The 27385-nt window shown below is 44.9% G+C and overlaps 1 protein-coding gene across 1 annotated transcript in view; it reads left to right on the top strand.

Moving 5' to 3' along the window:
* The window catches only part of RASA2 (RAS p21 protein activator 2), a 1321178-nt gene that overhangs the window by 702143 nt on the left and 591650 nt on the right, over nucleotides 1–27385 (top strand). The window contains exons 11-12 of the mRNA XM_069618287.1: nucleotides 3644–3792; nucleotides 24955–25069. Of these exons, the coding sequence (XP_069474388.1) occupies nucleotides 3644–3792; nucleotides 24955–25069 (264 nt within the window). The remainder of the gene's footprint in view (nucleotides 1–3643; nucleotides 3793–24954; nucleotides 25070–27385) is intronic.

The raw sequence follows: 27385 nt of genomic DNA, 5'->3' as shown, positions 1-27385 counted from the left end.
TGTGGGCTCATTGTAGCCCTAGCCCACTCTCACACCGTTCCTGAGATTAAGCCTTGACGGTTGTGCTCCCTGGAGCAGTGGACCAACCAGTCTTGAGCCCTGCTCGAGAATCAGTGCCTGCTGAGCCTTCGGACTGTCCCTGGATCAACCAGTGGCTGACGAGCTGTCTCCTCAGCTACTTCGCTGCAGCAGTTGCAGATCTTCAGTTTGTGCCACAAGCAATCTTACTCCAAGGGTGGCTCTGCTGGGGCTGCTCCTGTGTTCGCTGCTGTATGATCGCCAGTCACTGCCTGACCTTCATTGGATCTTTTCTTCTTCGCGTGTCTGAGGTGTCCCCTGGCAGTCTCTCCTGCAGAAATCTGTATTTGTCTTTATTTGGGTCTTCGACTGGAAGCTGTCTGGAGCAGATTCTTGTGCACCGCGACTGACTGAAACTAAATCCTGTGAAGCAAAGTATCTCTTCTGTCTAGACGTCTAGGTAACCCACACGGTAGGGACAAGAACAGAAGAACAAACCTGAAACTAAGTCTCAAACCTCCAACCGTGGTATCCAGAGAACTCTGAGCCAGGGTCTTAAGTCTACTTTGCTGTCCCTTTCTCCCCTGTCTCCCATAGGGCAACTAGGGCGTACAGTCCTGACCCTAACTCGCTTGTACCTGGCCTTTGGTGGTGGAACCTGGGTTAAGGATCCTTCCCTAGGGCCTATCCTAGTTTATCGGATTGAGTTGAGTACCTGAACTTTACTGGAACCTCTGTCTAACTTTGGAACTCTTGCAATAATCATAACTATTGGCAGTGCTATTCCTATAATAAGTTTACTGAAGAGGTATATGCTTTGGAACTGGTGACCTTTGGACACAGGGCCCCAAACCATTTGAGGGGTTTTATAAGAGGGACTTTATAAGAGTTAGGGAAGCAGTTTGTGTTGATTCTATAGTGCTCTATCTATTTTCCTATGCATCAGACTACTCGTCTGTATCACACTGGTAATTGTTTCATATGCAATTCTATTTCTCCTAATGGTGAATGTGTGAATATATTTTATTAGGATTTGTTCGACAATGCTTACCTGTTGTTTTTATATGCTTAGTGCATAAACTAAAGGCCTAATAAATAATTGTATACTTGCCCTTTAACTGAATGAATGGTGCTGCTCTGGGGGACTCAGTGTGCTCTAGACCACTCTCACACCCTTCCTGCGACTAAGCCTTGACCACCTTTGTGCCTCTTCGTGATTGGATTTTGGCTAACCTCTCAGTGTCTTCTCTGTTCACCATAATAGGGTGACCTCCCAAAATCCTCACCCCAGGGCTGATTTTAGAAATCCATCTTAACCACCAACATCGCAGAGATTGTACATAAAGAGCTAATCCTTTCAAGATCTATGTATAAAATTGCACAATTTATAAAATAAATAAACTTAAAGGCTTGATATCAAACAGTGCATAGTGTGCAAGCACCCACCTTCAGCATGGTATGTCCTCTACCGAAAAAGCATCATCTTCATGGGAGCCTCTCTACATCAGCAGCGTCCAGTGGGCAGAAGCGGAGCTGAAAAATGTCACATGTCATTAGCAATACACATAGGAAGATACAGGAGAAAAAAACCTCATAGTAAATAATATAGAGCAGACAACAAACCAGCATTTTAATTCGAATAAAACAAAACCAATGAGCAAACATTTAGAAGAAACTTAGTAACATAGGCACTAATGGTTTCGTTTGGAATTCTTCAGATTATTGTATACTAGCCTAACGGGATGTCCGTTCTCAGATTTATTTTCACATTCCGCCGAAAAAGATGAACAAATATTGTTGTTTGCCACAAATGTAAAACGCGATACATTTTAATTTCACTAATTAATTGAACACCAAATTTTCATTTATCACTGATTTAAATTGTTACATGAATATCATATTTGTGTGCTTACTCTGATTATTTGCAGTGTTATAGGCAGTGTTGGCCATTGTCACTGCTAAACACACACTGCAAATAATCAGAGTAAGCATACAAATATGATATTCATGTGAGAATTGAATTTGGATGGAAGTCAAATTCGGTGTTCAATTAGTTAGTGGAATTAACAGGTATCGATTTTATTGCAAAAGGAATCCATTAAAAGAAAGACACGCGCTCCTCTAAAAAAAATTTGAAAATAAAAAAAAGCGAGACCGGTTCAGCACAGACGAGCAAATGACCTGTAGATGCCGTGCAAAACACCACAAAACGTAATACTGAAAAATATAATAGTTAATTATCTCGGGAACGGGATGTCATATCGAGCTACAAATTAGTTGTATTGATTTGGCAATTAAATAAGAGTATTCCATGCAAAATTCATGACGCCAGACCTCGACGTTCATGAGGAGTTACGTACCCAAGATCAGCGCCACATACAAACATGACTTTGTTTTATATATTACACGGCCTGCGCTATGTAGTTATGGTTAAGTTGCTCAACTCATAGGAAGAGCACTTTCTGGGCGGGTTATAACTTGCTCCCCCTGGACGAATCGTCACCAGACTTTGCAGAGAAAGTAAATGGCCCACTCTGAATTTATCCGGCAAGGTTGGTGAGGTTTCTTCAAAGGGGGGGGGGGTCAAAGTTATAGGGGGATCCCCCATTTTTCTTCTCCATAGGTTGAATGGAAACAAAACTTTGCTCACTCCTACAGCCTAAACCACTGGATGTATTTTCACCAGATTTGCGGCAGGAGCGGCGGCTTGGTCCCGTAAGCGTGCTTTTGTAAATTTGGTGGAAATCTGTCCAGTAGTTTTTTTAAAACAACCAAAAAGTAGGTCCCAAAAATGAGTGATATCTGGGTTCGGTCCGCGGACCCATTTCCCTGTTCGGTCCGCGGACAGCATCTAATTGGCCTAGGAGACGACGTGATGTCCGTGGACATCGGACGCGTCCACTGATTGGATGGTGAAAAGTGTGAAGTGCATCAGGTTTTTGGAAACGCCCGCCATGTTGAATTCGCTGACATCCGCTGGTGTCCGCGGACATCGTGGTAAAAACATATAAAAAAGCACAACGTTTCACTTGCCAAATCATCAAACAATCTCTGGGGAAGTGAGGGATGATGATGATGATGAGGATGAGATGGGATGGGCTATGGCCAAACAGGTGTGTTTTGCTGTAAAAGTCCGTGAACGGTCCGGATGTTCGCGAACCGTCCTGTGAAGTTCGCGGACACTTATAGGGTTGGTGAAAAGCAATTCTTGGCTGGCTTATAACTTTGGCACCACTCAATGAAACTGCAAGAAATTACGGCAGTCTATTCTAGACCTGGTTTTGAAGGGTTTGGTGGGATTCTGTGAAGAGGGGGCAAAATTAGAGGGGGGTCCCAAAATATTGTAAAGGCTTATAAATGTGGTGCCATTTGACGAATCTGCACAAAAGTTTACAAAATGATTTAAAATCTATATATAAATGTCCCTTTAACAAAGTTTTTTTATTGAATTTCATAGGTTTTTATTAGTGCAACTTAACCATAACGTCCCTTTAACTAAGTATATATATATATATATATATATATATATATATATATATATATATATATATATATATATATATATATATATATATATGATATGCCAAATTATATTATGCTATTAATTCTTTTACTTCACCTACAGCCCATTTCTGCTTCTGCTGCCTTTATACTGGGAGATGTCTGCAGAGATAAATATGATGCGGTTTTGCCACTGGTACGACTACTGCTACACCATCAAAAACTGCTTCCATTTGTCACTGCAATAGCTGAACTAGACCTGAAGGATACACAGTAAGTTTATACCATTTACTTTACAAACATTTAATTAAGGTTCATAGTGAGATTGCTATGGGAACATGTTTTATTCATCAGTGGTAAGAGTTGTACTACTCGGAATGTATGCCTAGATTCCCTGCTCTGAAGGAAATCACTTCTCGATGTAGTAATCTTGTTTGTTTATGATTTTAATTGGTTTGTCATTAACATGAAGTGCACATGCTTTAAACGTAATAGCAAACACCAGTGGTCGAAGTTGGAGTGAGCGGTTGGAAGTGCTGCTCCGCTAATTTTATTTTTTAAGTTTTACTGTTACTATACTTTCATTTTAAAAAGAAACCATTCTGGAATGGTTTGGTTTTAAAATAAGTGTAGGAAGAAGTTTGTTAGGACAGTTTTTCTGAAGTTCAACTAAGGGCTTAGTAAAACCATTCAATCAATCAAGACCGTACAAGACTTCACTGTTAGTATAAGGCTATACCACCTGATTATATGGTAGCGTAGACAGAGCAGCCACGCTCATCTTTGGCAGGAGAGAAAGATGTAGAATCAGTACAAAGAAATTGTGGTACACATTTGGTCCAAAGAAACACTGAAACACTATTTTAAAAATAAAAGTTTGTTTAAATACAAGTAGGCCAAGGTAAATCTTTGGTAAATAAGTACCATCATAGATGTTATAAACACATTATAAAAACACACTGTGCTTTAAAGTACACAGTCCAAAGCATAGACCTTATTTAGAAAACTAACCACATTCTTGTTAAGTAAAATCTTATACACATTCAGTATAAGCCACACCTATTCATGGGGAGTAAAGCCATAAATTACTTTCATATTACTTTATAGTTATTAAAGGGTAGTAGACCCTGTCAGTTATGCAGTGACACTCAATGCGGAAATCACATAGTAAACCATCTTGCAAATATACTTTTCTAAATAGTGGAACACACATTCAAGGGACAGTATATACCTCAACTACTTTTGTGATAACACCCAGTTATACTGGCTGAATAAGACCTTTTTGGTGTGATATACAATTAAGGGCGCTTTTCAGCTTAGTAGAACACAGCTTGAGGTAAGCAATAACCCTTTAACTTGTGTTAGGATGGCACACAGCCAACAGAAGGCAAGTAAAACCTATATACTTTTTAAAGGAGCGATCATCAATTTAAGAATTAAGTATAAACTACGGCAGACTTATTCTGGACAGGCTAATAGCAAGTCAGGGGAAGCAAGACCCAATTGGAGATACTCATACATTTGTCCTAACAGGAATAGTAAAGTGGAAGCAACAGCATTACCTTTAGGAAAGAGGCACAACCAATTCACAGGTGAGTAACTTAACCTGACATCTTTCTGTTAGAATGGTGAAAGAGTTTCTAAGGAAAGTAAGACTTTACATATACTTTTCAGAATGGCAGAACCTTTCCAAGGTAAGTAAAATAGACATACACATACATTTACAAGTGGCAGAACACTTTCAAGGTAAGTAGGAACTTTTGTAACTGTTCACTCTTAAGAGCTACAGTTACCAACTAACTCTTTTACAAGTAAGTAAACTTTTCAACACTTGTTTTACTTTTCAAGGCAGACACCTTTAAGTGTCCAGCCTTTCCCTATTCTATGATCTGAGTTCTCTCGGAGGCAGAAGAGGGACCCTAGTGGTCTAGGAGCCAGCTATAGGCAGGGTGATATAGGGCTCAGTTGCAGGCAAAGTCAGAGTTCCTGAGGAAGACTGTTCAAACAAGTAAGTATTCCACTTTCAAAGTTAGTTGAGGGCCATGGACTTCAGAGAAGACACCCTAGGAGGATTCCAGCCGGGTCCTGGGTGAACTGGGCGAGAAGGCAACCAATCACAGGAAATACCCCAAAGCAACACAGTAATCACACGAGACTTAAGGTATGTAATACCCAAGCCAGCACAGTACCTCGGCACAGAAGAAAAGTATACAGCAGGAGGAATTCAGGATCTGCATCCAAAAACTGGTTGTTAAATTCCTTTATCATGAAGACAGAAGAAAGGACTCTGCAAGGACTTTTGCAGCAAGGATCACGGGGAAGGCTCTAGGCAAGAGTTTCTTTGCAGCTGGATGCGGTTCTGTAGATTTTGGTGCCCTCTTCTGGAGCCAGAAGAAGACTGAATATCGCTGGCCTGATTCTTGTCATTTTCAAGCTCCAGCACTCTGGTGAGGGGACTTTTCAGACTCTATTGATGTCTCTGCCGGTCCATCAGGATGCCCACAAGGTTTCAGCAAGATTCTGCCTTTGATGTAGGAACCCAGCCAATAAAACAGTCATGCAACTTTCGAACTTGGGGGGTGTCTCCCTCCAAAGATAAAATTGACACAAAGGATTTTCCCACCCTGGAGGTCAGGGGATGGCACAAGAAAGGACAAGGAACACTGAAATGGCGAAAAAAGAAGACTGTCCATTTTGGTAAAATGAGAACCCATGGGTGCCTTTACCGGGCCTGTGGAAACAAGCAAGAAATCTTCATTTTTTTCTTTTCTTAGAGAAAACGCATTGTATTATTATTTTGTTAGGAGAACTTTTTGTTGGGGGGAGTGGTGCAGAGGGAGGATTCTGATGCAGTGCTGTCTGTGCAGGTGGAATACAGCTCTCTGAATCCAGTGGACGTTGATCCTCTTATCTTCCTACTTAAAATCAGAAGATGGTACAGTTTATTAACATTCTTTATATGAGGCATACAGACAATCTACAAAGTATGGTAAGAGTAGGAAGGCAGCGCCCCATGCTTTGCCACCATACTCATGGATGAGGAATTACTTTAAGGTGCTTGAAGGGATTCATCAACGGAGGCTTTATATGTGGCTGGACCTTGTACCCGACGTCAAAAAACGTTATGAGGGTGAGGGCACCAGGGGGCACAGGCGAGATGGCTGCCTGAGTTCTGAGCTCCGTCCCCTGCCTTGTAGAGAAAGAGGTGACATTGTTCGTCCAGGCACCCGGCACCCTGCCTGATCGGCTCCATGGGTGTTGGAAACCTCAGGGCTCCCGAGGGGGAGGCGGTTGCGGCACCAGGCCCTGGCGTGAAGGTACCGCGCTGTTGAGGCGACGCTGCAGACATAGAGGGAGGAGCGCTCAGACCCCCATCCACTGCAGGCTTTCACCTGGCAGCCCCGTAGGCATAGCAGAGCCAACCCGCATAGACCCTGCAGCGGGTTGGTGACGGAGCAGCCGCACTCCGAATACTCTCCATTGCCAGGGAGCTGAAGTGTGCACCTGAGAAAAGGACACGCTGAAAGTCTGTACTGCTAGGAGAGTTGTCACCAGGGAGGCGGCGCGCGGGTGGAGAAGAATCATTCACCCAGAAATCTGGCCCGGTCTCTCCTGTGGCAGAGACCCCCACTTAAGCTATAGTCAGCACCAACTGGGAATTGCGCCTTATTGGGATACTGCACCTTGGGAGGCGACTCCAGGACAACACGCAGCACACAACCAGATCCAGACTCCCACAGATCAGATCTCATCATTTACGTTGCTCCGGAGCCCTGAACCTGCTCTGGGGTAGTGCAGGCCGTGCTGAGACCAGAGGAGCGCAGCAGTCGGGAGAAGACAGACTGCTGCATATCCAAGTGGCTGGGGCCCCTTCCACCCTCCCTCCCCCCTCACCACTGCTTACAGAAGAAATAAGTCAGAGACAAAGTAGGGAATCCAATACAGGGAGGCTACCTGAAGGGGGAGGAGGGTCCCAAGGTGCCCCGCCTCTATCAGGCTGAGGTGTGGGGGCCTGCTACCCACCAAGATCAAACAGTGAGGCCTAGCTATGAGGTCAACATGAGGCAAGAACGGGTGCCCTCCCCGCCGAAGGACATGGACATTTACCTGTGACCAGGGAGGACCGGACCCAACAAACACAGAAGCATCTGACATGCAGCCTTGAGGCGCCGGATGGGACAGGGGGGGCTGGCCCACACTAGGTATTCTGGTGGTGGAAGGAACAATCTCAAGACACAGTAACCAGAGCTGGAACCGGGCACTTGGACCCCTGACTGCCCCCCATCCCCCTGCCACGGGGGCTGCAGTGAAGACGATCCGGAGAGCCTATGAGTTGGAGGGGCGCTCTAGCTCGATTCCACTACCAAGGTGGCAAAGTATTGGCAGAGGCAAGGGTCGGGGGGGGTGCTAATACCGCCCCACCAGAGCTTGGATCCATCAAGAGCGACATACAGACTATTCTGGGGCGAGACTGGCGGACCTCTCGGCCAAGGTGGACACCCTTGAGTACAAAATGGATGAAGTGGAGGCCAATCAAACTGCGACGGGACTCTTAGAGATGCAAATTGAGGCACGCTTTATGGAAATGTAGGCTGGAGGAGGACCTGCGCCTGAAAGTGGATGATATTGAGAACCGCGAGAGGTGGAACAACCTCTATTTTTTTGGGCTGCAAGAGGTGGGGGGGGTGAAACACTGGTGGGAACACTAGCCCTAGGTTCCAGTGGGGGAGAAAGAGTCATCATAGATAGAGTGCATTGCGCTGGAGGGGGATCCCGTGGCCCACGCTCAGTCCTGGCATGCTTACATTACTATGGGGACAAGATGACAATCCTTGGAAAAAGTGAAACGGATGAAGGAGGTGGAATACGGTGATTGAAAGGTGACTGTTTTTCAAGACCTCTCGGCCCACACGTTGCTGAGGTGCAAAAAATGCAGAGCTCTCACCAAATGGTTTCAAGAGAAGGGGGTGAGTTACCGCTGGGGTTACCCCTTTGTATTGGTGTTAGAATGGGTGGGGGAGCAGCATCACCTGGTGGTGGAGGAAGAGATATAGCACATCACAGAAAATTTGGTGGGTCGCTGGGAGGAATCTACCTCAAGAGTGCAGCAGACAAGGACCGGATTCCAACCGGGGGCCCCCGGGGCCCAGAAGCGGTGAGAGGAAAGCGAAGGGCAAAGGGGACCCGGAAGTTCCAAAAGCTGAACACCCCCCCCCCCACACCGCCACGAGTACACTTGAGACAGGACGGAGAAATTTATTTTTGTATCTCTGAAACTCCTTCGCAATCGGATTCCCTGGTTTCTCCACTGGGGCCTCATTGGAGCTGATGGGGTTGGTTGAGAGAACGGGCATGGCTACTGTTCGAGCGGTTAGTTATTTTGGTTACCAAAATTGAGTTGGGGTCTGGGCGGGTAGAAGTGCACAAAGGAGGCACGTAGTTGTTCAGGGGGAGATACAGGTGTTGGGAAAATTAGTTTCAATGATTGAAGAAAGGATGGGTAGTTACTCCCTCTGGGCCACCGGGAGGCAGAAGGGTCAGAGGGGCCGCCCGATATGGTGCTCAAGGCAGGGGATGTACCCCTGATGGTTTGACGGACTCGCCCAACATGGCTAGGGCATGTGGTTGAAAGCCTCAAAAAGGGGATAGGGAAGAGGGTAAGGGGGGCCGCAGGCTAGGGGAAGGGAGGAAGGGAGGGAGGGAGGGGGTAGGTGAAGGGAGGGAGGGGGGTTAACAAGGAAGGGGACCCTCAATCAGCGAGGCTCAAGTGCAACAAGTGACAGGTATTCCATAGGAAACACAAGGGACAACCGACGAATGGTGAAAAAGGGATATGGCTGAGGTAGCAGTAGGCACACTGAACGTGAAGGGATTGAACTCCCAGAACAAGAGATCCCTAACTAGTAACATGTTCCATAAGCAGAAATTGGTGATTCTTTTTCTACAGGAGACCCTTTATAGGCAAGTGGCAGAATCGGGAATAAAGGGCAAGGAGATTGGTAGGAACTTTTGGGCCTCCTATAGGGACTTCAAGAAAGAGGGGGTGAGGATCCTGCTGGGCAAGTCCTTTAGACTGATGGGGATACAGTTTAAGAGGGGTTTTGGGGGACGATTCCTTGGTATAAAAGGATTAACCTTGCTGAAACAGACTAGTTTACTTACATTCAGCTTTGCCACTGGATCAAAAATCGTGCAGTTAAGGAGGCCTCGAATTAACCATCAGAAATCATATTCTTAGGGGCAGGATATCCCAAATCTGCCACCTTCTGGAGAAGGGGGATGAGGAGGAGATTTTTCCGTATATGAAGAAATAGGAGAAAGCGTTGGGCTTATAGATCCCGAGGGAGACTTGGGCATCCATATGGGCTAGCGCAGCAAGCTTGGAGATGCTCAACCTTTGGTTAAGAATTAGTGCACGCCAACCCGTGAGGACTACACAAGACTTGTCTTCTTGGTATTAGGTAACCCACCTTTCAATATAGGCCTGTACTATACTACATAAGTTGGTAGTTTGACTGAGCAGCCAGGCTTATCTTAAGAGGGGTAATGTGAGCTGTAGATCTGTACAATTGAAATCAGTAAGTACAAGTAGCCAAGTAACACTTGCACACTTAAAGTTATATATACATATTTATTTATAATATACACAAGTTTTAAATAATCATTCTTTAAAATGTTTTATTTACTAGGAACATTCAATCAAAGTTATGATTCAGATTTTAAAAAGACAATACAAGTTGGTAAAGACGTTTCGTATGCTAACACCATGTTCCAGCACACGGAGTGACTTCAGTAAGGTCGGTATTGTACTTATTTCAGTTACCTATTCAGTTATTGAGTTGTGAAAGGAAGAAAAGATAGAATAAAATGCAGAACATACTTTCAACAGTTTGTAAAACAATTACTATTTCCTAAAGGGAGGCAGGTAAACTTTTATCCCAGCAATAATAGTGTCAACAATTGTAACCTGTGAGGGAACAAGTACTGACAAAGCCAGTCGGTTCAGAAGAGTGCCTTTAGGGAGCCAGGAAAGCCAAAGTCAATGGACAAAGTCAATAGTTCTGATGCATTTCTTCTTAGATAAAGTCTTGACAAAGTTAGTAACTCCAGAATACATCACTGTAACTCAAGTGAGCTATTTTGTAGAGAGCACAAGCTGTTATGCCAGTGCAGGTGAGTTGAGATCAACTCCAAAAAGTACTTTGCAAGGTAGAAAGCACAGTTTATGGCTAAAAGGTGAAATCCCCAACCCCCACAGTACCTGTGATTCGAAGAAAAAATTTTCAGCTGGATTACTCCTTGCTACAGCTTGGCAGACTCTTGCCCCTGGACCTTTGTCGTGGTGGCAAAAGGGAGGATGGCTGGCTGGCTTCTGCAGCATTACTCAGCAGAGGTACTCCCCAGCAATGGATTTCCTTTGTTTCAGTGGCACTTCAGTTTTTTGGTGCCTATTCATCGGCGTCCATGAAGAACAAAAACTCTGCTTTGCTCCTCGGTCCTGGACTCTAGTGAGGGAACACTGGATCAAGATTTCCTGCTTCTACAGGGTCCTCTGGATGCCCACAAAGATTTGGGCGGATTCAGACTTTGCAAGACGATGCACTCTTCAATGGTCACAGGACCCTGAGCATTGGGCTTCTGCCGCTTCTGCCGCTCTGGTGAGGCACAGCAAGTTGGGGGTTGCGCCAAACGGATGCTTGTCTTGAGGCTAGTTCGTCCCACCAGCCCAAGGGAGGAAGTGGTCCCGTACGAGTCTTCCCATTCGATATGAAAACAGGGTCAGCACAGCTGCAGGGCTTCACCGGGCACTTCGCTGTCCAGGAGGGTGCTGCTGGCGTCTCATCACAGATTCTTCTTCGGATGTTACTCTCCAGTTGTCAACTCTGCCTCTAATCCCAAAAACCTCGCCTTTTATGGAATTTCCCATTAATTCACAGCCTAGGCTGTCAATCACACAGCAGGGTGCTGTTCTTTCAGGACAGCCAGCCGGCCAATCAGGACTGGTTTCACTCAGGCGCACCTAGAGACAAAGGACAGGGAGGGAAGTTTCGGGACCCTCCCTCAATTCGTGCCATTCCAGACACACTGGAGCCTGGGCAGACTTCAGTGCTGAAGCCCACCGAAGGCAAAACACACAGAGGGCTCAAACTAATTTCAACTAACACAGTAAAAGGCAAGAAAGAACTAAGGAACAGAAAATGGCAAAAAAAGAAGACAGTGACAATTTTCGAATAGAATTGTCACCCATCGGTGCTGTATTGTAGCTGAGGGTTCAGCCTGCGGTAGAAATGCACACTGGTAGTGAAAGTAAACCACTGCCACCAGCCATTTAAAGGGAGTTAGTGTAACAAAAAATGTCACATGAGAACTGGGGATAGAGAATTACTAAGTAACCCCCCCAGCACGCACTGCACATAGGGTGGTGTGTGCTGGTCCCACAAAGAAAAAGATAAGTAAAACAGGGATCATCTTACTATTTTTGGGAACGGTAGTTCACCCAAGAAAATGTAATTAAACATTAAGAGAAGCCCAAGGGACTAGTGGCACTGCACCTAAGGTGCTGGTTGTTACTATACAAAAAGCAGATGCCTATGGAGTTTGTCAGACTCCATAAAACAGTAAAAGACAAAAAACCTACTAAGGAAAAATACATGAGGGAGTGAGAAAAAGGTCCCACTCTGGAGGAAACATCACACGCCCTAATTCCAGCAAAAGAACTGGGGTTCTCGAGGGTTGTAGTGAATTAGCACAGAAATTAAAATTCTCCCTAACAGCGACCACTAATGATTGTCTCTACAAGATATATTTGAGGTGGAATTACAGCCTGGAAAATCTCCACAAGTTTGTCCCTGTGTTCCTGTCACAGTATTGGAGGAGGTGTGGGGTGACTGGTACAATGGGCCACATGTGATGGGATGCCCAACTATTCAAATATTTTGGACATAGATCCTAGCCAGGATAACGGAAATGGCAGGTACTTGTCTACTTCTGTACTCTTTGACCCTTGTACTGGGCGTTAGACTGGATTTCTAAGCTCTGGCCTGGTGGACAGATGTTTAGGAGGCTACCCTAGTTGTAGTGAACAGGGAAACACTGGAAGTTGTAGCCAAACCTATCAAGGTAGCATGGAGAGTGGTCAAGACGAAGTTTTCAGGAAAAAGTGAGTGGGGTCAGGGGTCCACACAGTGAGCAATCAAGGATTATACTTAGACAGTCATAAAAAAAGCTATATTTATTTAAGGCCAAGAACACACTATGAAAATGACTAAGAACAGGTAATATTATCACACAGCACTAATAGTAAAATACATATATACAATCACAATGAGTTAATGTAAAGTAATGAATTCACACCCACCCATACCTGAAAGGGGGAAGGTAAGTAATTAGATATATCACCAACAGTCAACAGGAATTACAACCCTAACTTAAGTCCAACTCTTAGTTGTATGGAGCCTGTGGCCAAAAGTTCATAAAGTTTCCAAATAGTTTTAGGGAGTGGGAAAATGTTAGGAGGAGAGAGGGTCCCATCGATGTGAAGAAGGTTCCAGAAGACACATGAAGAAGTTCACTGGTGGGTTAAACTTTTTTCTACCGTTTGGAGGGCTTTATGTAACAAGTCTTGCCAAAGCCAAAAATTACAAAACAATTAAAAAGTTCTACAAACATTTAAAGGGTGGAGATAGGGGTGGAGGTAAGTACAGTTGTAATTTATCCCGTACTCTGATTGGCCCTCAGATATGGCAGGTCATTGGAGGGTCACCAGAGGTTGGTTTTCCTGCAGTCTGATCTGGTTACAGATGCCCAGGAGGTGCAAGAGAAGTTCCGGACGGGTCCAGGAGCTGATGCAACCTGTTCTTGTGGATGAATGCAGCAACCACCAATGCTTGCCTCCTCTAGGCACTCGACCAGATGTGGGAAAGCTGGTTTCAGCAATGGCCACTGATGCACGGCGACAGCAGGCATCACAGATGTCGCAGTTGAAGAAAGCTGTCTATCTCGGGCCCCTTGGATGCTGGGACGCCGAAATCTTGCAGGAAGGCTATGGTATACAGTGATACTAACGAATCTAGAACAACTAATAACTTTTATAACGAATTAAAAATAACGAATAAAATTGAATTTATTGTAAAAAGTATATATGGGGGTGGTGTAAAGGATTAAAACTGGTGGAGGGTTTTGGGGTGGGGTAATAAAGCCGGGGAAACTGGGGGAGCCCTGCCCCTCACACATAGTCCAGCAATGCTCTAATCAGTGACAACTGTTGGTAAAACCCCTGCATACACTTCCAACATACAGAAACTAGTTTGTGTATTTGGACCAATCAGTCCCAACCCACTTCCTGGCTTCCAACACACATGGTCTGCATTAGCCCGCTTAAATCACTGCTTACCTGGGCAAATGCATGACCATAAATTATTTTCTTGATAAGAAGGCAGGAAGAAGGCCAACAGACAAAATGGCTAAAGAACAAGCAAAAGACCTTGTGGCACAGCCATGTTAGGACACTAGCCAGTTAGTAACCAAACTTTGTAAAGGCGAGAAGGCTAACAAAAAGTACAGTGAAAATTGTGAAAAATAACTTCTGCCACCAGCTTGTCTTTAGGCGTATTTAAAAGTAACCAAAATGTCCTGTGAGTGTAGTGTAGGGTGATACAAAAGTATCCCCCTTGCACTGCATTGAAAGATGCATTGTCCGATATGAAAGTTACCCAAAATAGAAAACGTTAGAATGGATTCCTGAACTCTGGCCTGGTGAACAGATAAGAAGGCCACCCTAGCTAGTGACCGGGATACTCTGGGCTCTATAGCCAGAGCCAATCAAGGTAGCATGGAGGATAATTCTCAATAGAGCTGAGGTTAGGGGTCCACAATAAATCCAACCCAGTGAACAAGCAAGGATTACACATGAACAAGTAGTTCTAAAAATGCTATATTCATGCATGGTCAAGCAAACACTATACAAATGACCATAGGAAAGTAATAATATCACGCAACACTAAATAAAAGATGCATATATACTATCACTGCAAGTTAATATGCCATTACCAAATCGCCCCCTAACCCCCCACCCCACAGTGCCTGAAAGGGAAAGGTGAGGAAGCAGTTATTACCAACAGTCCACAGGCATTCTATCCTAACTTAAAAGTCCCGTCCTAGGTTGTCTGGGGCCTTGTGCCCAAAGGTTCTCACAAGGTTTCGGAGGAGTTATTCTAGTGAATAAGACTGTTCCCAGCTTTTGGGGGGCTTTCAGCAACAAGTTTTGCCGAAGCCAAACCGTTACAAAACGTTCAAAAGTTATCAAAACCTTTAAAGGGGAAGATAGGGGTGCAGCTAAGTACCGCTGGAACTTTTAGGCAAGTTTTCCTGAAGTCCCACTTGGAGGTAAGACTTTAGTAAGCTATCCCAGTCGTTTGTAGATACCCAACTCTTAGTATCAGTCAGGCGTATCTTAAGAGGAAGCTATGAGCTGTAGGTAAGTACACTGAGCCCACTTAGTAATGTACATATAAGAAATGCATATATTTATATGAAAATATAGATTTATCATATTTACACAAGAGTCACTGTAGACTACTCTGTAAAATAAAACAATACACATAGGCATAATTTATAATACCTTCAAAAGGCCATTTCTTAGTTGGTAATTGCTGAACATGCACAATTGTTACAGGAGTTTGAGACCGGTCTACCGTACTATCGGCAATAACGCGCACCAGCAAAGTAATACACTAATTGCATTTAGTCAACATGCACATGATTTTTGGGAAGGAAAACGGTTGGTTAGTGTTATTTTAGCAAAGCTTTGGTTCTAGAGGCAGTTTTGCTGCACAGCAAGTCTTTTAAAGTCCAAAACGCAACCCTAGCTAAAAGGCAGTTCAGAGAGGCTTAAATCTTGAAAAGCAGCTGAAGTCAAAAGTTCTTCTGGATACTTTATACTCTCTAGGAAAGAAGATACATGAAGGCTTGACCAACGTTGGAGACCCTGTTAAAGGACTCTCTAGAGGGACACAACCAGTGGCTTGAGTCGAAAGGTAAGAGGGGGTTGCCCCGGACACTTCCAAGTGCACTCTAACGCTTTGGAGCGACTTTGAGAATAAGGTAAGAAATAACTTTTTTCCTCACAGACCTTAGGTTTGAAGAAAACGTTTGTTGTGGATGCTCTGCAATGTTGCTGCGATGTACCCGACCTCCTGATTCCTCGGTCTGATGACAAAAGGCAGGACAATGGATGGGATCTTTCAGCAGCAGTCTCGAGGGAGGACCTTTGACACATCTTTCATCAACCTGCAGTCCCACACTCTGATGAGGCGGTCTGGACGAGTTGGATTGTGTCTCTGGATTGCCCTTGAATGCTCACCAAAGACTTAGGTGAATGTGGCCTTTCCACGATGATGCTCTTGAAATGGGCAGCAGGTTTCCTGGTATTGGGGTTCCGCAGCTCTGGAAACTCATAGGCCCTCGGGAGATGGCTCAAATCAAAGTTTGTCTTGGGACTGGTTGTTCCCACCAGTCAAAGGGAGGAGTCCTCTTTGGAGTTCACAGAAGACGGGGTCAGGACAGCAGTGGTCGCTTCACGGTGTTGCAAAGTGTCTGCAGGCGTCTCCGGTTGTCGTCGTCTTGTTAATTCAGCTTCCAGTGGTCGACTTGCTTTTCACTCCAGGAGCCTCACCTTTTATACTGTTCCAGCACTAAGTCCTCTGCAATCTTCCTTAGCAGTTTACAGAAAGTGGCGTTTGGCTGTGCAATCACGACAGGACAGCCAGACCACTAGTGGGAGCTGGTCCCATTCAGGCACTCTGGCAGGCAAAAGACATGGGGGTGGAAGACTCCTCAAAACTTCCTGCCTGCCCAGACACTCTGGATCCTAGGCGGGGACACCCAATGGTTCTGCGAAATGACGCCAATAGATACTCCGTTTTCTTTCATGCAGATGACATGTGGGTTATTCTGAAAGATTGCCAGCATTTCTCTCGCCAGCAGCGCAATATCTGATTTGCCCGTGTTATTTTCCATTGCTCTTGTGGACTGTTTGATTTGAATCAAGTAGATCAATGGCAGCACCTCACTCAGTATGTTTGAAGGCCACCTTAGAGGGTCTAAGTCTTTTGGGATTTTTAGCAATAAAATGGTGGAGGTTCAAAGGTCACGAGCATTCCTGAACACAGCTGCTGGAACAAAGTTCCAACATGCAGAGGTTCTTATTTAACCATCTGTACCTCTGGTTCAGAATATAAATGTGTACCCAGCAGCCTGGTGGTAGTTGTTACAATCTAAATACAAGCCATGCGCAGTGATGACATTTTGGCTACTGAGAATTATACCACAAGCTTTGATTGGCCTATTATTTTCAGCTTAGTGAAGGCCAGTAAGACCTCTTTGACCCTCCCCTAAGGAGAGCTGACACCTTCCTCCAAGGAATAGGAAACCTCTCTGGGAGGACCCCTGGGGACGGGTGCTTCAAAAACAGTCCTGACATGGCCATGGCCCTCTCACACCAAGGTGCTGATTACTGGAGACATTTTGATGTAGGCAGACAGAGGAAGGTGACAGAGTTAGACTAGCCAAGAGCAGACATTTGGACCACCGAGGGGTCTCACCATCTTGGTGTTGCTTATACCTCCTGAACGTTCTGCCCCCACACCTCACTGGCTGCAGACAAGGCATTCTGGGTATGACCGCAGCAGGCAACCAACATTGTTACAGTAATCAGGATTGGAGCCCTTACATGTTTGCTGTAGACCAATCTGCTGTAGCATTTTGCCTATGTGAGGTGGAGGCCTCTATAAGGTGGGATCCTCCTCTTAGTTGATTCACCTGGAACCCAGTTGGTACCAGTTACTTAGTCAAATGTCCTCTCTGCGGCTTTGATGAGGAAACTGAGATACATTTCCTTTTTTCATGTCTGCAGCTCAGTTCGCGGAGGCCTATTTACTCAAGGGCATTTTTTAGAGTAATAGTGATTTGCTCTGGAACTCTGCAAACAGACAGATGACGTGGACAAAGTTTGCAGAGTTGTAAAATTCATCCATTGTGCATGGTTGATGAGATCTAAGGCAAGGAGGGAATTGCGCCCTTGATTTAAAGGATTGAATTTACCCTTTAGGTGATTGTTTATTTAGGACCTCAGATATGTATGGTTGTATGTTATGTTTTTTTAGTTTGGGGTTGTGTGCGCTCTCTCCCCCATGAAGTGTAATTGTGGTAGGCTATCTCTTTAAACTTTGTATTAGGTTAGCATATTGTATACAACGTTAGTGATGGGGTTGCGAGTACACTCCCCCGTACATGTAGTAATGTTATAGTTCTATTTATGAGCTCAGTTTTATGGAATGAAATGCGTGCATTAATTCTTTGGTATGTATTACTCGGTTTTAAACTGTTTTTGTATTCTGAAGAAACTTTGTTTTATGATGTGCTCTTGTTGGTTTTATGCCGAATAAGAGCTATGAAAATGATAAACAGTAAAATAACTTTTAAGAATATGGATAAGAAACATAGAATGTCCACACAAATCCAACTGGACTTTTTCGATAGGCACACATGCTTTAGAAACAGTTAACTCGAAGTCCCAATGTTAGATGTATGGGCTCACAGGATACAATGAACCAATGTTGTCCTTTGGAGGTAAGTGCAGGGTATGCCCGGCGGAGCCCTGAAAGATAGAACTATCAGCGACTGCTTTACCGGTTTGGATTCCTTCTGCTTGGAAGTGAAGAGGAAGGACCTGTCCTCTCTGGCATTCACAGATGTCCCTGAATAAACAGAGGGAGAGCAAAGGGATTGCTGATCTAATTAAAGAAACCTCTGAGCAGAGAAAAAACATTCAAAGCTGAGTCTTTCCCTAACGTGGGTTGCTCGAAGAAGCACAAGATAATCAGAGTGCCAGAGGAAGGATACAAAGGCAGGTGACTTGCGATGCAGTGATCAAGCAGACAAATAAGGAGGAGCGAGGCGATCACAGTAATGATAAACCGAGATGGGGAAATCGGGTATTAGAAGGAGGCAGGCGGAGAAGAGATGGGAAGGATACTAGAGGCAGAATAGTTGTGAAGCAAGGCTTACCGGCAAAGCTGGAGCTTATCAGAATATTCAGTATGTCCCGCCCCTTCCAACACTACCTCTCTGTGGGTTTGTGACAGCCATATTGGCAAGGGTACGTGGGGCTGCGCATAAGCACCATTTTTCAGTGTTAGTCGCTGGATGGTGCAGTCTGCATAGAGACCAAGGCAGAACACAGTGGAGCTGTTTTCTGACAATAACCTAACAGATGCAGCCCAACTCAAGAGTTCCATTCAGCAATCCAAATGACAGTAGCTTGCAGAGGTAAGTGATGACTTCACCAGCACGGATGGTCAAATTTCAGTTTTGGATAGGCTAGCTCAATAGGGAAGCCCTACAATCACAGAAGAATGGAACAAACACCTACAGGTGAGTCAGTAATTCCCCAGCAACAGAACAGCTGAAGAAATGAAAAAGAATTTCATTGGAGAATCATCAGGGTTGGCCGGGTCAACAACAGACGGCTCCAACACTACCAATCGTCCTAGGGCAGCAAAGTACAGTTGCCTTGTTACTGGATTTCACATCACTAGTCTTCATTTTGGAAGCCTAAAGGAAGGAATGGATTCCTGTGAGCCAACAGTTCCCTAAATCGTACCGACATTATCTTGAAGTACACTAGTAAAATTACTGAACCGGATGAGGAATATTTGTGTTACATGCACCTAAAGGACACCCCATAAGAAGTCAATAGTGAGTTCTGTTGTTCCGATATATTATTTCATATAGAGGTGTGGTAGGTCAGGAGGAGGCGGACAAAGGGGGGTGGCATTCTTAGCATATTTTATTGCAATAATATGGAAGAAGGCCTAATTAAAGGGTTTACCCTACCTAACACAAAATGAACTAGTGTGCTCGTCAATAGTGCCGTGGAAATCAACAGTCCGTCCTCCGTCCAAACATTACCCTATGCTGAGCCTGCCACTATTCAAAACATCAAAAGAAAAGAGGTCCAGGAGAATGACTCCCATCTCCTGGATATGCTTTTCTAGCCTCAATATTCTATCATCAAATAGTTCTTTGTCATTGTATGAACTAGTTTCTTTAGTTTCTGTAGGGGATTCTTCAATCTCCAATGTCGCCCCTTGTGTTCCTTAGATATAATTCTTAGGCTTTTCAAGATAGGGTCTTGGCCCCTATTACTTTGGGACTCTTGCTGTGTCTCTTTACTACTTTCCACACTTTTTTCGATTATCAACCTCATCCTGGGCTGACTGACTTGAGCTTAAAAGTGTCCTTTTGTGTCTTTATGATGTACACTCTCACTTTAAAAACGTTTTTATTGGTATTTGACTCAACATTAAAAAAACAATCTGACCTAAAAACATAAACGGAAAATAAAATTTCCCCACCCTGTACCCCTAACCCCCTCTTTCTATGCAGTTTGGGGTAGAGACAATATTCACTTTGTCACTCGATTCCAAGGATGCATAGTTTTTGGGGGCATTAAGATTCCCTATAATCATCCTGTAAAAAGACCAGGACCATTTCCCATTCCCTTGTAAATGTTGTCTGATTTCCTTGCAGTGAGTATGTAATCCATTCCAACGACAGTTCCAGACCCTGACTAGCCAATCCTGTTCCTGTGGAGAATCCTTAGTCTTCCATTTTTGTGCAATGACCAAGAGCACACAAGGCTTAACGTAACATACACTTTCCGTCTATGCTTTGGCCAAAGTCTATTGTTCTGGTCTCCGATGCATAGCAAACTCTCTTTGTGGGCCTCTGACCCCTTGATTTCAAAATATTGATTGAATTTTATTATTAATTGTATTCCATTATTCCCCCAGTTTCGGAAAACTCCACCATACATGCATCCAGTCTGCTAAACCCTCACAATCTCTCCAACAATTCTGAGAGACTGTATTCATCCGATGTAGGCGCACCGGCGTATAGTGCCATTGAGTCATACTTTTATACCAAATTTCCCTAATTTGTATGGCTTGAGCTAATTCATGGATATCTACCCAGTGGTGTTACCATTCTTCCTCAGGGATTGGTTCGCCAAGTATGTTTTCCTTTTTAGCCCTATAAATAAGTACTGTGTCCTCCTCTGCGTCAAGTATTAACGGTTCCATGTGTTAATATCCCCACAAAAATATCGCCATACAAAAATATTGCCATATTTTTGCGGCGATATTAAGGCATGGAACACCCTGGACACCCCTGCAACCCTTGCATTATTTTTAAAGGAGCGGGGGGGACACCCGCAACCCCTGCTCCCAGAAACCCCAAAAATTATCCCCCCCTAAAAATATTGCCTATGGCCGTTCCAGACGACCATAAATACGGCGATATTTTTGGTGGGGATAATATGTAGTGATACCGTATTAACTTGTATAGATTAGAGATGAGGTGTTTATCCCCCAAATTCGCTATGAAGAATTTCTCAAAAGGCGTGAGGGTTCCGACAGCAGCCCTCTTTTGGTGGGGGCCCATAACCAGTGGCGAAGTTGGAAATATTGTAGTCTATCACCTTCACTCAACCCTAATTCTGTCTTGCATTGAGCAAAGGGTTTAATAAGTTCCTCCTGAAACATATCCCTTAGCTTTGTGCATCATGCCTATTTCCAATGAGGAAAGACGCTTTTCTCAAGCCCGGGAGTAAATTGTGGATTATGAAATATTGTCATATAGGGGGAAGGAAAAGAGGTGGTTCGATGATGCATAGCTACTTTGTCCCATGTGTTTTCTACTAGTTTTATGATCTTGCTTTTATGCATATTCTATGGCCGGTCTGATTTGTGTAGCCAAAGAGTCTCGCCTAACGGTACCCTCGACTACTGTCCTAGCCATATGTATCCACCTTTTCTCAGAGCCTTCCGCAAACCAATTCTTGATCACCCGAAGTTGTTGCCCAATACTACTGTTGGAAATTCGGGAAACTTAGCATGCCTTTGTGTGGTATCATTAGAACCTTCAGTGCCGTACAGGGAGCTTTGTTCTCCAACATGGGGTCTGGCATGGATTCACATGCTCATGAATATTCCCCGTCGTCAGGCTGGGAATCCTCGGTGAAAGAAAAAACTGTTTCACTTTCTCTTTAAAACTGTGTCCTCTGGGTCATCCAATGATGGTTCTCTCCCTAAGCCCTGCTTCTGTCAGCCATCTTCAGATTTTTACCGCACACTTCAGTGTTGGGAGTCCTCGAGTTGCTCTCCAAGCTATTTTGTATGTTTTTCCAAGACTGTTTGTGAAAAAGTTCTATTTTTGTTTCTACCAGAGCCCATGTGCTCTTTCCTCATCGGCCGGCAACGGGGATCCATTGTCGGTGAAGTTTTGCACCCCTCAAGGGCGAAGATTCATTGAAGTTTCTGGAAGGCTATCTTGGGCCTACTTCGCACCCTCCGACCATGACGGAGGAGAAAAAGAAGAGAAGGACCCTTTTCAGGCCCTTCAGGACAAACATCTACAGTGTCTTTACTGTCTGCACCCGGACAACAATGAGGATGGGTGAGAGATATGCCTGGGCTTCTCGAAGAAGACAAAGAAAGACAGGAATAGCACCCTGGCGGCTCCGCTCACTTGGAGGAAGGTCCTCTGCCCCGTACTCCGAGCAGGGTCATGCCTCGCCCACGACCGGCCGGTCGGAAGAGCGGTCTCCCTCTGGGAAGAGGTCAAAGTCCTATGAGCTCATCCCATCCGTAGGGGTCCAAGATAAGGCCAAGAACTGCAAGTCCGATTCCACCGGGTTTGCCGCTGATGCGGGTCCCAGTTTGGGTAGGCCGCAATCACTTTGGCCGTCCACCTCCATAGCCAGTCTGCCATTGAGCTCCTCTTCAAAGAGAAATTCGTCCACCCCAGCCAAGTTATGGTAGAAATCAGAAAAGCCTAGGCCGGGGGAAGAGAAGGCCGGGCAGCGCAAGCAGGCTCTACCGGCAGAGCCAAAGTCCTTGTCGACCACTTCAAGGCACTACCGTTCGGCTTGACATCGGCCCCAAGAGTGTTTACAAAATGCATGGGCCCAGTGGCAGCCCATCTGGGTCTGCAGGGCATACACGTATACCTGTACCTGGATGATTGGCTGCTACTTGCCCTCTCTCGTGTAATGGCCGACGAGCACACGATGGAGACAATATGACTACTGACGGAGCTGGGATTCTGTTTAAACTATCCGTAGTCCTGCTTAACTTCTCTTTCTTATAAACAATGGTAGACTCAACGAGACACAGGGACGACCATAGACCTGCCATTCGCTTAACCCAATAAAGATTAGGCATATGGCCACTCAACACCGATGACACTGTCAAGCAGGGAAAGACAAACTAAAGCCCGGTAATCGGAACAAACTCTCCCGGCTAATCAATGCTCCAAACCTCTAGAATAGATACGGTCAGCTCAGTGGACACTGGAAAGTAATCTGAAATGGGGTTCTCCCACCAACTCTGCACAGACACTCGCACATATCGATATGCTCACTCTCTCCTCTACACCAACAAACAATAGAATGCAGCTATACCCCTCGATCAATTTTGGCCTAGCTGCACACATATCTACACACCTCCATGAACACCCAACCGTCTTTAGAACGCAGCTACATCCCACGAAAAAATCGGCCTAGCTGCACACATCTCATAAATAAGCTCCACCACCACCAGAATGCAAACTCTGAGGTCAACGGTCTTGCTGCACACATTCTACTGCCTTCTCACAACCACTACACCACACCTAGCATTAAAATGCAGCTACACACCACGTAAACCGCACTGGCTGCATGCATACTGAGTGCACACAAGCACTCCACTGACCTCGACTAGGGTCCCCGAGGGCGTTCAACCCACAGGGCTCTGAGATCATACCAGTGGTATAACAAGCACGAGTGGTATAACTAGCACCAACCCGAACCAGTACAACTTTCTGGATCAGGGTACTCGTGCAGGGAGGCAAATGGGCACCTTGTTGATAGCCCCTTATCTTTTGAGGTTCATAAGGGTGCCCAAAGTGCAACAAAAATATGAAGCTGATCACTAGTAAGACCTGGAAGGAACTTACACGTTTTTATTTCTAAACATTTCCCAGATAATGGGGAATCAAGAATTACCTAATGACATGAGTGGCATTATGACCCAAAGCTCTGTACCATCTCAGCCTTTTGCATGCCACCTTTGTAGGTTACCAGATGGCTGATCCTCATTTTACCACTGTAGATGTTTATTTTTACACCTTGCAGTGTGTTTTACATTGTCTACATTTCTGAAGGTCTGTATTACTGTAGGTACAGGCTGTGTTTTATGATTGATAATTGTTGTTTCAGAGCTTGATTTCCAGGCTAGAATTGCAGTGCACAGCCAGAAAATGGTGCTTCTCCTACTGAAATACATGTGGATCAATGAAGCATACAAACTATAGAGCAGAGAAGGGAGCAGAGGACGATGTAAAAGTTTTTACCTTAAAACACTTACTTTAATTACAGAACATTAAATTGGTGTGGAGAAGGGTATGCTAAAATGAGTACAATATCTAACACAAATTCTAAAAGCATATGGAAAAGGGGAAAAAATAACATCTGCACTACTCCCAAAATAGTTGTTCATGTCAATGTCCTCATTTATTATTGCAAATTACACACAAACCAATATTTGTATTGTTATTATTGTTGTTGTTCTTGGGGTATTTATTGAGCGCAGAACTAGCTTCAGGAAGCAGTGGAGCACTTTACAATCAAAGGGGGGAGAACAAGGTTAGGGGGCAGAGAAATAAGGGATTGGGGATCTAACTGGGTAGGGAGGGCAATTGTCAGTAATGGATCTACAAGTAACCAGGGGAGGAAACACTGGGGATCAGATCACCCAATGTTGGGTGTGGTGGTGAGTGGATAGTGTATGGACCTGGGTGTTGGGGAGGAGCCTTTCCTTGAAGAGGAGGGTCTTGAGCTCCTTCCTGAACTGTCGCAGCGAGGGGGTGAGTTGGATGGTGATGGGGAGGAGGTTCCGGAGTCTTGGGGTATAGACAGACAAGGCCGGTCTTCTGTTTTCTTTCCTGCCCTGGCAGAGTTCAAGTGGTCCTTTCTTCTGATACATTGTTGCCCTCTGGAAATGCTGAATGTTTCAGTAAGGTAGCTTGGGGACTTCAGGGTGACTGCATTGTAGATGATGCAGCAGGATTTGAAGATGATACGGCTTGCCAGTGTCGTTTGATGAGGGTGGGGGCGATGTGGTCAGTTTTGCAGAGTCCTTAAAGCTGTGCTGCAGCATGCAGAACACATTCAGGGGAGCCAGGGTAGTCGTTGGAAGGCCTTCCAAAAGGGCATTACCACCAACCATGTGGGAGAAGAATGCGGAATTAGGAAGAAATACCAATGATATAAAAATACACAACTGTAATGTAAAAAATATTAATTTGTCAATACTACTCTTTTCTATTTTGTTTCAGAGAAGCAAACACAATTTTTAGAGGAAATTCTTTGGCAACACGATGTCTGGATGAGACAATGAAAATTGCTGGAAAGCACTATCTGAAAATAACCTTAAAAAATGTTATTGATGAGGTATGTTATTTTGCACTTGTTTTGTTGTTGAAGGAAAATGTTGCACAGGCCTGCTGCTTTACTCTGTTTAGAAAATCGGGTTTGCACTCGAGATCTACTTCTACTTGGTAGCTTGGTCAAAGATTAGATATTGAGCTGTAGTGGAATGATTTCTTTAGTACATTGCCAAAGCCCAATTGTGAAAGGAGATTTCTAATGGATTTGTTCCTTCCACGGATTCCGTATCTGATATTCGAACTACAATGTAGCTGGTCTGCAGAAACCTTTATGCCACCTGGAGGCATCCTGTTTGGCCAGTATCTCTTCAGGCGCTGCACCACTTTTTCTTTTCTGCGCAATCCGTTCGCTTCAGGAAAACTGTTATTCTGAGTATTTTTTAATGTCTTATCTTGCAATGGCTTTGGGCTTCAAACTCGGAGCGGAATGCCGTTATCGTTTTCTGACCCCCCAAGGGTCTGTCTTTACGGTCTAGGGGAGAAACATGGCCTCTGTTAGGTAAGATTTTCACAGAACTGGTAAATCTTCATGACCTGGGTCAACCCCAGAACCTTTTGCTTTACTAGTGGGATATTTTTCCTTAATACCTCAGTGAGTGGGACCTTTTTCCACACTCACACAACCTTTAACTCTTTTTATGGATGTTGTTTTTAAGACTCTCCATAGTGTCTTTTTAAAGTTATCCTCTTTAACAACTTATTGGCAATAAGTGCCTATTGTTGCTGGGTTGCTGTAGGGGCTCCCCTCTTAACTTTCTTTTGCTAACCTTGAGAGAACTACAGTTCCCAAGGGTAGAAAGTATCTTTGGATCCCTTTTACATGTTATTCTGTGAAGCCAGCATACCCCACCTTATGTGGTGTGCAGGGGCGATACAATGTATCCCCTTTCACACTAAAACTGTAACAATTATGTTACAGTGACAAGCTTAACTTCAATGGCTGATGGCAGTGATACCTTGTATTAATTTGGTACACCTTTACCACGGGCTGTGTTCAGAGCTGCAGTAAAAACACCTAAGAGTGCTCAACTTACCAAAATGGCCCCTGTCTTCTTTTTTCGCCATTTTAGTGTTTGTTGTTTCTTGTTCCTTCCCCCGACATCCAGGACATTCCTTTGTGTGATTTTTATCTTCGGCGTGAGTCCCCTGGACTCCCCGCCCAGGCTCCAGTCTGTCTGTGAGGGCAGGAAGGGAGGGCAGGAAGCGAGGGAGGAGTCCAAAACTCCCCAGCCCTTTGTCTTACGCCTTGCTTGAATGGGGACAAATCCCAGTGGGGGGGGGCTGGCTGTCCTGATTGGACAACCAGACCGCCCCTTCTTGTAAAATTCAGGGGGAGAATGCAGAAGTTGTGTTGTAATTCCTGCTCAATACTGCGAACCGGGAAGCTGAAGAAAAGTTGACCACTGGAACTGAAACCAAAGAGGATGGCGAAAGAAAAATGGCAGAGACGATTCTCAGCGACCAGAGAGCATGCTGTGTAACCCGAGCCTGCTGCAGCCCTTCCTTCCAATCGACCTGGGGACTCCGAAAATGACGACCCCGACCCTGGTGAGACCCACTAGACTCAAGAAGACCTGCGTTTTGAGCCATCCCAAGTGTTGCTGCGACCTTGCATTGCTGCAATAACTCAATACCCTGGGACCTCGAGCCATCATACATTGCACAGTCTTCCGAATTCCGAATCTCGCTGAAACTTCGTGGGCATCCTGGTGGATCTGCAAAGACACAAATTGAGTCTGAAAAGTCCCCTCAACAGAGTGCTGGACCTTCGTAGCAGCGAGAATTCAACCGCGATTTTCTGTCTTCTTCTGTGCTCCTTGAAAAGGCGCCAAATCCGCAGAACTGCATTTAGCTGTGAGGGAAAACTTGCCTAGAGCCTTCTTCATCGATCCCTGCTGTAAAGTTACTTCTGAGGTCTTGTTTTCAGTCACCACGACAAGGAATCCACTGACCGGGTATTTGGCGTCAGACCCTGAAGTCGTCCTGCTGCAAAATCTTTTTCAAAGCTGAGGTACTGTGTTGGCTTGGGTATGTACTTACCTTAAGCCTGTTAGGATTTCTGTGTAGCTGTGGGGGGTTTTCTGTGATGGGGAGGCCTCTCATCCAGTGCACCCAGTCTCCACTGCTAGAATTCTGCCACAGTGTCTTCTGCCAAGCCCCTGGACCCTCTTCTAACCCTAGAAGTAAAGTACTCACCTGTTTGCTCAGTTTTCCTAAAGAACTCTGACTTTTGCTACTAAAGAACCTATTCTGACACTGTCTGTTGGTCACTAGTACCTAGTGACCCCCCTTCTGCCACTGAGAATACTCATGCTCCAAG

This window comes from Ambystoma mexicanum, chromosome 10 (genome assembly GCF_040938575.1).
Source record: "Ambystoma mexicanum isolate Mex_15411 chromosome 10, UKY_AmexF1_1, whole genome shotgun sequence".
Taxonomy (NCBI): Eukaryota; Metazoa; Chordata; class Amphibia; order Caudata; family Ambystomatidae; genus Ambystoma; species Ambystoma mexicanum.
Note: the sequence above shows the minus strand (reverse complement) of the source record. Positions and strands in the feature narration are given on the sequence as shown.